At 35.5% G+C, this 15,042-nt stretch overlaps 2 protein-coding genes and 1 long non-coding RNA gene across 3 annotated transcripts; 2 read left to right on the top strand and 1 right to left on the bottom strand.

Moving 5' to 3' along the window:
- Positions 1-7,658: 7,658 nt before the first annotated feature.
- Positions 7,659-9,557, top strand: LOC147499158 (putative indole-3-pyruvate monooxygenase YUCCA10). The gene is made up of 4 exons (XM_086560957.1): positions 7,659-8,464; positions 8,544-8,777; positions 8,974-9,096; positions 9,171-9,557. The coding sequence occupies exons 1-4, from the start codon at positions 7,859-7,861 to the stop codon at positions 9,330-9,332; spliced, it is 1,125 nt and encodes a 374-aa protein (XP_086417083.1). The 5' UTR covers positions 7,659-7,858; the 3' UTR covers positions 9,333-9,557.
- Positions 9,558-9,671: 114 nt separating this feature from the next.
- Positions 9,672-12,648, bottom strand: LOC147499159 (exocyst complex component EXO70I-like). Its single transcript, XM_086560955.1, has 2 exons — positions 11,687-12,648; positions 9,672-11,079 (listed from the first exon to the last, which is right to left on the bottom strand). The coding sequence occupies exons 1-2, from the start codon at positions 12,551-12,553 to the stop codon at positions 9,733-9,735; spliced, it is 2,214 nt and encodes a 737-aa protein (XP_086417081.1). The 5' UTR covers positions 12,554-12,648; the 3' UTR covers positions 9,672-9,732.
- Positions 11,027-12,497, top strand: LOC147499160 (uncharacterized). Its single transcript, XR_015195714.1, has 2 exons — positions 11,027-11,409; positions 11,852-12,497. It is a non-coding gene; the product is annotated as an uncharacterized LOC147499160 (long non-coding RNA).
- Positions 12,649-15,042: the final 2,394 nt, after the last annotated feature.

The raw sequence follows: 15,042 nt of genomic DNA on the forward strand, positions 1-15,042 counted from the left end.
CTAATAACAGCTTATGCATCGATAATCTCATATTGGGTTATCAATGCTAATGTAATATCAGGGACCAACTTGTCCACACTTAACAGAGCAACTTAACTTCCGTTTTTTGTTCTTTTTTTTTTATATGAAAAAATATGAAACAACTCCACGTTGATTTTTTCACCCACCCATATCTTCTTTTTGTTGTCAATATTCAATATTCACACTTTATTTTTAAGAGAGATCAAATATTGAAGTATACCAAAACTTCGTACTCCACAAGATTATTTGACAGCAACACCCAAAAGAGGTTAAAAAGAAGAGGGTAAAAGGATTCAGCAAAGAACCCGTCAACCAATCTCTTCTCTTTTTGGGCATACTCTTTAAATAAGAAAAGAAAAAATAAAGTTTTTACATATATTATCTGTTCTCTTTTTATTTTATTTTATTTTTATGGAAAACTATTTCATTTTTCTCTCTCAAAACATAGGTGAGTCTCTGATATGACGGTTCTTATTGAATTTATTTTTGCCCCATAATATTTTTTACTTCTACCACAGACAAATTACCTTTCTGCCCAAAAAAAATATGAAATTCGTAAAATTACCGTTTTGCCACTACCAAAAGTCAACAAAATAATAAAATTTTTCGAAATTAAGCAATTGCCACCGTGAAATCACAAAATAACGATTCTGCCACTGTATGGGAAACAATGGATTTGTTCTGTCACAGGGCCGAAATGTCATTTCTTAAAAGTATTTTTGGACACTTGTCAATCATTGGTGGTCTTTTTTGACAAAAAAATAAAAAATATTAAACAAAATTACTTATTTACCCCTGTGACGTACGTGAAAACACTATTCATTATACCCCATATTTTTCTATATAGTAAGATTTTATTTTATGGATATTTCAGAGAAGGAAGTCAAGCGGTTGAAATTGTTTTTTTGGGTTTCCTTTTTAAGCTTCCTAGGACTGGTGGAGAGTAAAGAAGAGAATAAGAAAAAGGGTGAACTAGTGTTACCCCCACTAGATGAGCCAATTAGAATTCCTTCTAGATGGGAAATTAGGGTATTTTCCTTAAACACACAGTAAATTTGGTTTGACCACTTTCAAGTCAAACAACTGAAAATGATATAAATGTCTCTACCTAATTAAAATTGAATATTTTCTTTTTGAAAACAATAAGGACATTTGTATAATTTTTAATTGTTTGACTTGAAAGTTAACGGTCAAACTAAATTGACCGTGTGTTTGGGGAGGGGGGGGACACCTTAATTTCCCATCTAGTGGGAAGGGGGAGAAATCCTAATTAGCTCATCTAGTGGGGGTAATACTAGTTAACCTATAGAAAAAGGATCCTATTACTGACGACCCCAATTTGTGTTTTCGCGACTTTCCGAAAAAAACAATTATTACAATTTGTTTGGTTTAAAAAATTAAAAAAAAAATTATTATTATGCAGGGTTTCCAAAAATTGAATTAAAATCTAACTTAAGCCGACCCTTGGGTTTGGATTTAAGTTCAAACGAGCAGTGGACCGTTTGGGACTTAAACCAAACAACCCTACCACACACGTCCAAGGTCAAAAAACGTAACTTTGAATTTTTTTTTTGAAGTTCAAATCCCAAAACGACATGGCCACATCGTTTTGAACTAAGTCCAAACGTGTGACCATATCGTTAAGGGACTTAATCAACGGTGTTGCCATTTTTTATAAGTCCAAATCCCAAACGACGTACGGCCACGTCGTTTTTAGACTCGATCAGGGCCCGTGTGGCCATGTCGTTTGGGATTTGAACTTTGAAAAAAAAATTCAAAGTTATGTTTTTTGGGCTCTTGATCGGTGGTGGGTCGTTTTGACTAAGTCCCAAACGGTGTGGCCAAGTCGTTTAGGACTTAGTTCAAACGATCTAAATTTTATCGTTTAAGTTTGGGGTTTCGAATTCAATTTTTTGGAAATCAATGACATACTTGTAATAATTTTTTTTTTTTTTTTTTGAACCAATAACACACTTGTAATAATCGTTATTTTGTTGGGAGTCCGCCAACACAAATTGGAGTCCGGCAGTAACAAATACCTAGAAAAATAGGCAAACGGAAATTAACTTACACAGTTACTGGGTTCTATCCTAATAACCGGTTACAGCATAGCCGGACTCTTTATCGATAATGTAAGTCACCATCATTTCAGGCTTATTATTTCTTTTGTTTTTGTCTGCTTACCTGAGGGAGTGAGTGAGTTTTACACTCTTTGATTTGTCTCCAAAACCACGCTAGTCAAATGAATCCTAATGAAGACATGAAGTCATCAAAATCAATCAGAACTGACTAACAAAGGTCAGTTATATGTTTCCCATTCGAATTGACAAGAACTGAATCATAAATGGATGTACAGAACAGACTGTTGTGGCCATAGTTACTGATTCCGAACGAAACTCTGGAACAGAAATTCTAAATATAGAGTCGAAATTTCTGAAATTCCGAATGAATTTGAAATTCCGAATATGATAGAGTCGAAATTTAATGGATTTCGGTTTTTAGATTTATCGGAATTCTCGGAATTCCGAAATCCCGAACTATGGTTGTGGCTAAACTTGCAAGACAAGCAAGGAATTAAATTTCGTTTTCAGTCACTGTTTCAGTGTCCACAGAAAAAACGAAAATATAGAAATTTTCGCAAAAAGTAAAAGAAAATATGTGAATATATTAACAAAAATAAAAATATGAATACCAACTATACTTTCAAATTAAAAATATATATGCACTAAAAATGATCAAATAAACAACTCCCTATCTCAAAATTAACAATCCTCTCAAATACACATATATTACATATTTCAATAATCAAATATTTAGAAGACAAAATGAAATCAAAATAGAGAGATTGGAGGGAGAAGACAAACTTACCAAGGTGAAGTGATGAGTCTCTCAAATATTTGGACGGGGCTGAGTAAATGTTTGAGAAAGATTAGGGCTTTAATGTTTAGTTACTTTAGTAAGAGAATCATCAACGCACTGCTAAAAACCATTTCTAATGTGACAGGTAACAATTTTTTTGGCAATTTGGGTCACCAACACATTGTTAAAACCTCGTTTCTATATCAGTAATTGTTGAATTCACAACCAAAGTACTCACAAATGGGACGGGTTAAATTTTATTGTCCAAATTTTTTTCTATTTTTTTTAATGAGAAATTGAAACAGTTAGATTTTGTACCGTTGGGCCCAATGGATATATTTAGATCCGTTGGACTAGTGGCCTATATATATTGCATTAGTGTCTCATTCAATTTTCACCAATTCACTCATCTTTTTTTCTTTCATTAATGGAGCACCAATTCACTAATCTTTTTCTCACCAATTCACAAAATATGGAGCGTCATCCTCGTCTAAGACGTAGTTTGTATTACATCCCTGCTAAAGATGAATTATTGTGTCAAGAATATATTGATATTGTTGCAATTGTTGGAATGGAGCGTGCTGTTGTGTTGTCAAGTTATGGACCCAGACGAGTTATTTGGGATAGAACTTGTGAAATATTTAGACACAACGATAATCGTGGAGACAGAACCAATAAAGTCTTATTGGACCGATTTGTGAGTATTTGCAAGAATTGTAATAAATATCTTACCTTGGAGCATGCACTTAAGATTGTTGGTGCTTTCAGTAGCGATGAAGAGCAAAAAACTACTGCGAAACGTATGTTTCTAGAAACTAAAGGAGTAGAATTTGTTCATGAATGTTGTCTGGAAATTCTTGGAGATGTAGTTGAGTGGTATTAGTATGTGTTTTAGTGTTGAAATTTATTTAAGTTTTATTTTGTAATATGTTTTTATCGTTTAAGTGTATGTTTTTCTTTAAATAAAAGTGTATTTTGTTTTAATGAAAGTGTATTTTCTTAAATAAGTGTTTTGTTTATAACTTGAAATTAAAAACAAATCAACTCAAATACAAAATGAAAAACATTACAACTTAATTTGAAATTAATACATTTTGAAATAACAAAAGAGTTTTTAGCTCAATTGGTTGTGTACCCCTCTCCTCATTGGAGAGGTTGCAAGTTCGAATCTTACCAAGTATAGGTTGGGATTTCTTTATTGTGTAATTATAATGATGGGACTTTAGGCCAAGTAAGTATTCGGGCTAGAGACAGGTTGTTGCTACAATGGGTGGACTGAGGAGCGAAAACAAGTCTTCATGGACAAGGTCTGGTTAGGATCCCTTCGGGGTTGGTGAGCCTCCACGCTAGGTTCCCTTCGGGGTTGATAGGCCTTTGGGCAATTGAAGTAGTGTTAGTGGTTGAGTATTTCAAAGTTGTTGATGTGGTTTACCATAAATTGCTTGGAGCTTGAATGATTGGGAGTTTTGAAAGAAGAGAAGGTAGTTTTTTTTAGTTTAAGACTTGTATTGGTTAACCCTATTTGTATTGAACAAACTTGAGAAAGCTTAAGTTGTTTAAGTGATTGAAAGAACACAAACTTGAAAGAAAATAAATGAAATGATCGATTGAAAGGAAGAACAACAAATAAGAATGATTGATTGATTGAAGAACATAAAGTAAATAACAAAATTGAAAATGAAGAACAAAAAGTAAATGACTTGAATGAAAAAATAACTAGAAAATAAATCCTACAAGACACTAGAATAAGTTTAGGTGTATTCTCTCTCTCTAACTTTTAGTTTTTATACCCCCTACTTTATGCAATTGACTGATTTGCCCTCTTCCATTACATTTTGAGACACCTCACCAAGTTTAATTTGTTTTATGCTTTTTCCTTTTCTTTTTTTCTTTTGCTTTTTGATATCTTCTTGATCAAACTAGGTTTAGAGAAAACCTTCTTTTGTGTCAAGGACATATATCTCTGTTCTTCTGAGTGAAGGACTTGACTTTCAGATCTCTAGTGTAGAGTATTTGACATTTGACTTTGACTTTGACTTTTTCAGCACTTTTTTTCATAGCAGCTTCAAGTCTTCATAATAAGCGTAAATAAGGCTCCTTTGGGTGCTAAGACGCAGCTTTAATGATAAGTGGTATGAATTGCTCTGTAACCTTAAAAGGGCAATAAAAGCTATGAGTTGTCTTTTTCATTATGCGTAAGAAAAGTTGTAATGTAGTAATGTCAGAGGTAATAAAATGCACATTTAGGAGTTGATCAACAATGTAAGTCTTCAATTCGGGCTAAGGTCTTTCAATGTAACCGGTGTGGGTCTGCCTTCACCCTTTAAATATTTCAAAGACAATACACCACAGAATTAAAATCAATGCACAAATATTACATATCCTGGACTTAAATTCTAAGAGGTATTTGTTTATCCACCACACGTACATTGAAGGATTGCATTGATAGCACAAGCCACACCCAGGGGAGAAATCCATTGCTTCCTTGCAAATATGACATACAAGTATCTCTATCTTTTGTTAATGATAGACGTTGATATTTGAGGGACAATCATCAACATCACACTTTAGAAGTTTGTCTTCTAATGTTTCATCATCAATGTATCATATGACCACTATCATCATGTCATTGCATTCAGATTTTGGGTAGTTGATATTAATATATGGACATGAACTAGCATAATAACTAACTTCCTTACACCACTAACAAGTATTAGGTGTAGAAATCATAACAATATTTGATCCGCCCATATTGCTAGTTAAAATTGATATATAAATTGAAGTCGAAAAAGATTAGAGAATGAAAATGACTTAGAATACATAGGCAAAGGCCCAACGGATAGAAATAGATCCGTTGAGAAATATAATGACGTACAATAATATAACGACAATTTGGACATAGCCTGTTGGATTTTAATATAAATTAATAATTAATTTAATCCATAAAAAAAATTAGACATAACATCCTTTGTTTAATCGACATAATTCATATACCTAAACCTGCTAAAATCCTCAAAAACAACAACGACAAACCAATATAATGACATCAGTAATTATTACAAAATATCTACATGCCATTAACACTATGGAGCACTTCCTTGACTGCTATGGCTACTCCCTCTCCGTCCTCGCCCTTTTGCTCTCTTAGGAACATTGTCTTGATGTATGATATCAGTAGCTACTCTCTGAAACATCAACGCAATGTATGTAATTAAAATATAAAATTTGATTTATAAAATAAATATTTGAAAATGTAAAACATATAATAAATAAATTATCAAAGCTTTAGCTTGCACTTCGTTTGTCAAATCTGTTATCGTATGGTCACGTTCATAAAGTTGTTGCTTAGCGTGTGCTCTTTCATCTCATTCATGGTCTAAATACCCATAGTACTGTTGAGTTTGGTCAATCAAACCAACTCGAATCCCTTGGTTGAGTAAGACTTCATTTGCTAAGCGACCACACAATGTTTCTTGCATTGTGTCAATATTTTATCTAAGTTAAATATATATAGTGCGTTGAAATTAACATAATGAAATATAAATATACCTCATTAAGTTGTTGTAAGTCAGGTACAAGCCCAGGCAAGATGCTGTCATCCGGATGCGGAAAGTAAATAGTGCTTTCCATTCCCTAAGAACTAACAACGTACGCGGTATGACCATGTCTCATATGGATCGCTAGGTAGGGGTGCATGATAATCATGATATACTCTAGATGTTTTGCTGGAACTTGTAGGTTCTATGAATTAGACGTCTCGTCTAAAACTCTGACTAGTTGCCACATCCATGTTTGCACCTCTATAAAGTGGACCCGTAGATAGGTTTTTTCTAAAAACATTCCACCAATAAGTTTCATATTCAAAAGTGGAGTTCACATAAATATAATCAGTAAAACCGAACCACACATTCGCAACGCGATATTGCTCAATCAAATAGGCAGGCACAATCATAGCACACATGTATGTGGGTGGGGGAGCAAGGACATCTAAATCCAACGATCTGCATGGTCACCCTATCTCTAAGGAACCAAGCACGCATATCAGGGGCTTGTAGCATGAACCTTCTTAACGACAACAAACAAGTGATTCAGCTTGGTCGGCTAATCCAAAAGTTGTTCATTAAGTCTATCCAATATCTACACTATATATGATAGCCGGATCTTCCGGAATACTCTTCCCAATATCGAGTAGTCAATTTAAGATCTCCTTATTTACTTAATTTAGAAATATCTCTCTCACGAAATATAGAATAAGCCCCACTTTTATTAATATAATTTGAGCAAAGTCCATTTTTTTATTAATAATTTAGAAACACTTCTCTAATGTCACTTAAATTAAATAATTACCCCCATTTCCCATATTGAAATTAAAACAAGCTCTATTTTATTATTGATAATTTAAAAGAACCTCCCTAATATCACTTAAATAACATAATTATCTCCCATTTTGTTTAAAATAAATAAATAGATGAGTCTCTCCTATATAATTACAATTACCATTTACAATTAGAATCCAAAAAAACCATGCTAACTATCGATCTCCAGGGACGGATTTCAAGAATTTAAAAAACGGATGCGTAGCAAGTTTTGCATAATTGTTTAGATACGAGGGAACTTCCGTGTATAAATGGTTTATTTTTTAGAGACGTAACTGCAACCTGTACTTATCCACTGTATAATAATAAAAAATCCAAGTTTAGCCAAAAAAAAAAAAAAAAAAAAAAACCACGGTCCCACCCATAGAAGGCATAGATAGATCAGATGTAGCCATTGAGAATGCTCTTGCTCATTTTTTTTCACCTCTTTTTCTTTACTTCAGTACGCACAAAGGAGTCATTATATTATGGGACCCTTATATTATAAAATTATATGATCTCAGCTGCATTCATATACCACACATTACCACCAAAAGTAGAAAGCTAGCTGGGCTTTATTATCTTGACAATTGAAGGTGAAGGTTGAGAAGAAATTAAAATTAATGGGCGAGATAATAGTAGTTGGTGCAGGTCCATCAGGTATAGCAACTTCAGCATGTTTAAACAATCTTTCAGTCCCAAACATACTTGTTGAAAGAGAAGATTGTTTTGCTTCATTATGGCAGAAAAAAACCTATGATAGACTACACCTTCATTTGGCAAAAGAAGCTTGCCAACTACCTCACATGTCCTTCCCTACTGAATATCCAACCTATGTGTCAAGAAAACAATTTGTCCAATATTTGGATGATTACATGTCCCATTTTGATGTTAAACCACTGTATCATCGATCAGTTGAATGTGCAACATATGATGAAGTTGCTGGAAAGTGGTGTATCAAAGTGAGGAACATAGATTCAGATGAGGTTGAAGAATATTTGGCTAAGTTTTTAGTGGTAGCAACTGGCGAGACTAGTGATGCTTATGTACCAGAAGTTGAAGGATTGGATAGCTTTACAGGACAAGTCCTGCACTCTACCATGTACAAGTCTGGAGAAAACTTTCAGAACAAGAATGTTCTGGTTGTTGGGTGTGGCAATTCTGGCATGGAAATTGCTTTAGACCTTGCAAATTTTGGTGCCAAGCCATCGATTGTCGTCCGAAGCCCGGTAAATAATTAACATATTTCTATTTAAAATTTGTCGACCATTCCTCACAGTATTTGTTTGTTTTATGTTGTTGGTTTAGATTCACATGTTGAACAGGGAATTGATGAGCATTGGAGTTGGATTGGCTCCGTATCTTTCACTAGACATGGTAGATGGAGCAGTTGTCCTGCTAAGTAAGTTAGTGTTCGGTGATATGACCAAGTATGGTATAGAAAGGCCCAAGGAAGGCCCGTTTCTCCGGAAAAAGAAGTATGGAAAGTTTCCATTTATCGACCTTGGAACTGTAAAAAAAATCAAGTCCGGTGAGATTCAGGTATTTTAGTTTTTTTGCACCATTCAACTGATTAATGTCTCAAACAACCCATCTATTTTAGCCCATAGTTATACTTGTTTCATTTCTGCATTTGAGTTAACGATTTTCATATTAAAGTAAGGAATATTTTTCTTGAAAAAAAGTAGGGGAATACAAGCTAAATTGTTATGATTCCATTAGAAAATTTGTCTAACAGGTGGTGTCGTCCTTCAAAAGCATAAAGGGTGACAATGTAGAATTTGAAGATGGGAAGACACGTCGATTCGATGCTATAGTATTTGCAACTGGCTTTAAAAGATCAACAAAGAAGTGGCTTAAGGTACTTGACTGCTATTAGATGCTTCAGCCCAATTTGTTGTTCTTTGTGATGTATTCCAATTCTCAATGCTTCAGGATGACTTCCTCCTAGACGACGATGGATTTGCAAAACAAAGTTTTCCTAGCCATTGGAAGGGATGTAATGGACTTTATTGTGTTGGACTTTCAAGAAGAGGTCTGTTTGGAGCTGGAATGGATGCACAGAACATAGCTAATGATATCAAGGCACTACTTTAATAATCCCCAAAAATCGTCATCACGCCTTAATGAAGTTATGATCTTTTAAACTTCTCTTACATTTCAAATTGCCACAGTTGTCTTATTTTCATATCATTTGGGAAGCTCATGAATCATGAATGTGTATAGGATATAGACTACATTCTGTTTAAACTTTGCAAGGTCCTCTTAGGGTCAACCATACATTTGGTTAGTAATATACTAAAGCTAATGATCCCAAAGCAATCTAAGATTGTATATAATACTATAATGTGTAAGCGCCTATCCTCTTGGCAAAGGATTTAAAGTGCATAGTCTTATTTCTTCTGATAGTCATGTTCCCTTCTCGAGCCCTCACCCTTAAAGAAAAGGGAAATTATTATATATATAGGGTGTAATATATGTCAAGGTTTACATGTCATCAGTCATCACTATTCATCCGCCGAAAAGTTTTTATGACATTAGTAGATCCCTGAGCTGAAGGTGCGTTCTCCCCTGCTGCTGTTCGATCTTTAAAACTGCGGTGCCTAGTGGTATACTTGCTAGTGACATTTGGGTTGGTCAGCCCAAATATTTGTCCCAACAGTTCTTCAATTGAATCTGGTGGAAGAAAGGACGACGACCTTGCCTGTAAAACAGATAAGTGTGCATTATAAAAGCGATCGTAAGCTGGCACAACAAAGTTAACTGTTGATTCTCTTATTTGCTCTCTTAAATCAGCGTCTGGAATGTTGTAGGAGCTACGGTGTCGTTGTAAGTACTCATTGAAAGCTTTCATGAAAGCTTCCATCTTCCCTCTAACCACAGCTCCTGTTGTTTCATTGTTTGGATGCTCCGATTCGTCCTCTATCAATCTCACTATAGGTCTCCAAGCTTGTCTCTGGTACAAATAAGCTGATTCCTCGGCAACTGTCTTGAAGTTTTTCTTCAGCACTTGCTCCCCTATTAGCTTTGCCAACTCTGTATTTCTAATCCTCATATATATGTACCAATACGTATTCATGGAGAATATCTGAAGCAGAACTTTGTCTTTATAACGCAATTTCTTGGAATCTATGTTCCTCTCTAGTGCTTCCATGACATTTAAAATGGCATCTTTGAGTAGACTCTCATGACTTTCAGGTTTCGAGAGGATCCCTGCTTTCCAAACCTGTTCTGTCCGTAGGACTTTTGCCATTGATCCACTGTAATTATCAGTTGCTAGGTACTTAAGATAGTTAACTGCGTACCTCACAAGTTTGGGCACAGAACCATCTGGAGGGGGAGGGAGACGATCTTGGTTCCCTTCAATTTGGAGACCAAATTCCCAAAACACTTTGCTTGACGCATGGATAAGAAGCTTCTCTAGTTCTCTAAATCTCAAGCAAATGTCAACTCCAGCTTCACCTTCAAAAACATTAGTGAAATCACTTTTAAGTTTCTCAAGAGAGACAAACATATCTAAGAGTTTGAACAGCTTCTGAGGCTCTCTGCTGCTCCTTGTGACTCCCTCTCCGAATCTAAAGAACACAGCCATGATCTTGTCTGCAATCTTAATAAAGCATTCAGCCCAGATGGTACCATCCATTAAATCAGCCAAAACTTGGTTGCATAGCTTCTTTTCTGATACAAATACTGTCTTAACAGCCAATTCAAAGTGTTGGATCCAAAGAGTAATTGCTGTCTCTAGGCTTTCCCATTCCATTTCGTCGATTTCTTCTGGTGTGTAATTTCGCAAGTATTCTGGATTCAGTCTCATCAATGCTTTTGCAGCTCTTGTGTACCTCACCTTCTCAACAAAAATGAGGCGGATCAGTAAAGATTATTGGTGATAAAATCTTCATCATGTGAAGGACATAAAACACCTGATTGTATTATCTTTAAGTTTTACATCCTACATGCTGTAAGCCTGTAACTGTACTAAATGCTGGTAAACAATTGAACGAAACTGATTGTTTAAACTACCCAAAATTTCAGGTTGTATATGATGTGTGTTATATAAAATTTTGATGCAGGCAAAACCAAATAAACAGTTCAGATGCGTATGACTATGAGTTGAGCACTTGAGCCTAGCCCTGCACTTTTAGTATACAAACGTGACAAGTGACTTTACTATCAGGTAGCGGCCTATATGTCAGAGTTTTCATTTCTTATCAGTTTGATAATTCTACCAAGTATACAAGACAAGGACTAAGACAATAATCGCAAATTTGGAGAAGTGCAATTAGTTTAAGAGCAGAACGCAGAATCTTATAAAAAAACTGAATCGGTGGGCGATATTATTGTTCTCAATTACAAACTTCAAAATATAATTACTAGTTCTTACTTCTTAGCTTAGGAGTACTCTAGCTTAAATATATAAGAATCTGCAAAGAAGCACATGTAGTTTCAGTTACCTTAACAAAGATGTCAATACATATATCCAAACAGTCATTCCTTGCTAGTGTTTCAGCAATTCTCTTAAGCACATCAATCTCCAGCTCAGAACCAAGATCTGAAATTTCTTCTACTTCGGTTCCCTCATCTGCTTGCAACTGATCCCCTATATTTTTATGCTTCAGCTGTTGCAAAATACTCTCGTACTCATCTTGCAAACTTAATAAAGCTTCGTCGAGCAACCCCTCATACCGCATAGCATCAACTTCAGTCTCATAAAGAGCCTTAAGAGTGACAAGGGTCTCTTTCAACCGGCGTGTTCTATAGTGATCAGTTGCCTTAGTTCTACTCAGAAACTCCACAACTTCCTGGAGTTTCTGAGTTGCAGGCTCACAGTCTCGACTAATGGAATCAATTGCGTCATTCAACTGATCAACACACTCAACATACTTAATTAGGTATTTAAGCCGTTTGCTTATTGGTTTTTTCATCGGTAACTTGGAGGAAATCTTTAAAAGCTTTTCTTGAAGAGATTCTGCTAGTTTGAAACTTTCCAAGAGATTAAAAGCTGGGGAAACAGCTCTATTGATTCGAGTATCGAGAGCTTTATTTGCAATGGCTAAAGATTGTAAAGGAGCTATTGTCCTTGATGTATTAGTCAGAGTTTCTTCTAAAACATCAAACCTTGTATCCATGTTTGTAAGATTTGTTTCTAAGTCTGTTGACTTTTGAAGAAGAGTTCTAAGGTTTGAACATGCAGATTCAAGCTCAATAAGCGTTGAATGGACTTCCAGTACTTGCTTCGACTCCATAGATGGCATGTTTGTAGTAGAAGAGAAACTAGCAGGGAGAGATGATGTAGGAGGAGGAGTTCTTGCGAAGTGCATGAAGAGTAAATGTTGGAGTTATTGAAAAGTTCTCCAATGACAAAACCAAAGTGATGTGATTAGTATGAGACGATATAACATCGTTAGAACATATGGAATAAGTAGAGTAACTAGAAATAAACAATGGAGGTAATTACAAATTCATTGCCGGCCACCAAAGGAGTGATGAAACTGATGATGAGCATGAATTAATCCACATTCATTAAACTTAAAAAATGTGCGTGGTGAGAACGAATACAACAAGTTATCACAACCTGACCTGAATTTGGTCCAATGCAAGAAGCTGACCCATATACAGGATCCAATTTCATGCATCAAATAAACCAATGCCGTCAAGTGATCAAAGTTTGCCACTAATCCACAAGTAAATCAGATAATATTTGTACATTCAGTTAAATAATCTAAATGTTAACTTGAATGTGTGTGGTTGAATAAGTAAGGAAAGGAAGAATAAATAAGCTAAAAGAGTGTTCCCACATGATTTGTCAATAGCCTAATAAACTTGAATCCTACACATCACTAATAGTGATTACGGGACAGTGGGCAAGAAGCGAAGCAGCAATCCAAAGTTTCTTGCAACTTTGCAAGGATCAGAGTTCATAAAGTTACAACTTTGCAAGGTCTTGCCCAAACTTCTTGGTTCTGACTTTTGACCCAGTTTAATTGGGTGTGGATTGTGGAACTATGTGCTGTCCTATTTCATGGGTTGGGATTGGGGTTGAAAGCTGGCTCGGCAGTGATCACCTTGCATCTGCAGGTCTGCACAACTCAAACGCAAGGGGCAATCTAACAAAGGATTTGCCACTAGATAATTTATAGAGACTTGCAGTGAAAACGACTAGTTTGTAAGTTGATTGAACATGATTGTGTTAACCATTCAATTGATCTTCCCCTTCTTTTTTATCACATTAGTTATACATGTAATGCAGGGGTGTCAAAAGAAAGAAAGAATGCCCATTTACTTGGGATGAGTAACCCATTTCTTTTAATTTGTTCGGAAGAACTGAAAGAAGGTATATGAAAATCCAGAGTCTGCAGTTAAACTCAAGGCTGTGACTAGAGGGTTGTCAGCTTTACAGTGAAATATTTGAATGCAAAATGTGACTCTGCTTATAACTACAAGTCTGTCACGGTTCAACTGGAATGTTAGCAAAACAGTATGCAGTGATCCATAAAATCAGACTCCAACTCCAGCACTGAAGCTTCAAAGGACTCTAATATGCATTCATTCTATACAATAACATTGAGCATCTTAGCAAAAACTTTTTCAATGTCTATCCTTTAAGCACTAAATTGCAATCACCAGAAAGAATCAATGAGGGCTTTATCTTTATAAGGTAGTTAGGTAGCACAAAAATGCGGAACAAAATGATGACAGACCAAAGTACCACATATACTTTCTGATAACTCTTTCACATGCCCTGGTGCTCACTGAAGGATATTGATTCCGATGACTCAGGTCAGAACCTAAAAGAGCTCTAGACACTCCTTATTTAATCTAAATATACATTAGCATATAAAAAAAAGTCAGGGCACATCATCAACAGAAATACTAAGATGGCAAGTTAATCAACCTCAATATATGTCAAAGAAGCACATCTCTACTATACTTTCTAATGGAGGAACACAAAAAATACACACACAACAAAGATTTCTTTTTCGCACTATCAGCCCAAAATACAAGGACATATACACTCAGATATCAAATATCAACTCGTAGATGACTCTTTCTCGCCTAGTGTCTGAATTATTGCTACTAAGAGTCTCTTCCATGTGTAATTCAAAGACCTATGCAGAAAAAGAATTTTGATATAGTAATGTTATGTGCCATGTGACAACTGATTTCCCTCCTGCGCCTCATACCCTTATAGCATCTTTAGGAGTGATATCAACCTATCACCAAACACTAAATTTCCAACAATTTGGTGTTTTTTCAACTTCAGGAGAGCTACATGTTGATGAAAACACCAAAAAAACACCAAACCAAACACCAAATCAGCCAATATTTGGTTCCAGATTTGATACTGTATCAAATCACTCACGCGGTTTTCCCAACACCGCGTGGACTTCGGCTGCTAAATGGGCTTTTATGGCGCAGTTTTGGCAAAACCGCATGGGTTTGGGCTTCTATGGGCGCGGTGTTGGCAAAACCGTGCGATTTTTCTAAAACTGCGTGCGCTCAATTACAACAACGGGCAAAAAACGGCTATATCTTTCTAACCCTATAAATTGAAACACTCACCCCATAGTTTTACACTCACTTCTTTTCTCTACTCTCTACTCTTTATTCTCTACTCTTAAAACAACAATGAGTCAAAAACCAAAATCAAAATCTAGAGGGGCTTCATGAGTACAAGAAGAAGATATTGCTCTCACCAATAGTTGGCTACAAGTTAGTCAAGATGGTGTAGTAGAAAATGAGCAAAAGTCGAGCGATTTTTGGGCTAGAATTCTAAATGCATTTCATGCAAATTTAGGAAGAATGACCG

This window comes from Coptis chinensis, chromosome 5, assembly GCF_015680905.1.
Source record: "Coptis chinensis isolate HL-2020 chromosome 5, ASM1568090v1, whole genome shotgun sequence".
NCBI classification, from domain to species: Eukaryota; Viridiplantae; Streptophyta; class Magnoliopsida; order Ranunculales; family Ranunculaceae; genus Coptis; species Coptis chinensis.

Bases quoted from the DNA above. Each gene is read 5' to 3' on its own strand.
- LOC147499158 (XM_086560957.1), top strand. From the start codon at position 7,859: ATGGGCGAGATAATAGTAGTTGGTGCAGGTCCATCAGGTATAGCAACT. The intron at 8,778-8,973 runs GTATTTTAGTTT...TTTGTCTAACAG, and splicing joins TCAAGTCCGGTGAGATTCAG to GTGGTGTCGTCCTTCAAAAG. The intron at 9,097-9,170 runs GTACTTGACTGC...TCAATGCTTCAG, and splicing joins CAACAAAGAAGTGGCTTAAG to GATGACTTCCTCCTAGACGA.
- LOC147499159 (XM_086560955.1), bottom strand. From the start codon at position 12,553: ATGCACTTCGCAAGAACTCCTCCTCCTACATCATCTCTCCCTGCTAGT. The intron at 11,080-11,686 runs GTAACTGAAACT...TTTGTTGAGAAG, and splicing joins GTATTGACATCTTTGTTAAG to GTGAGGTACACAAGAGCTGC.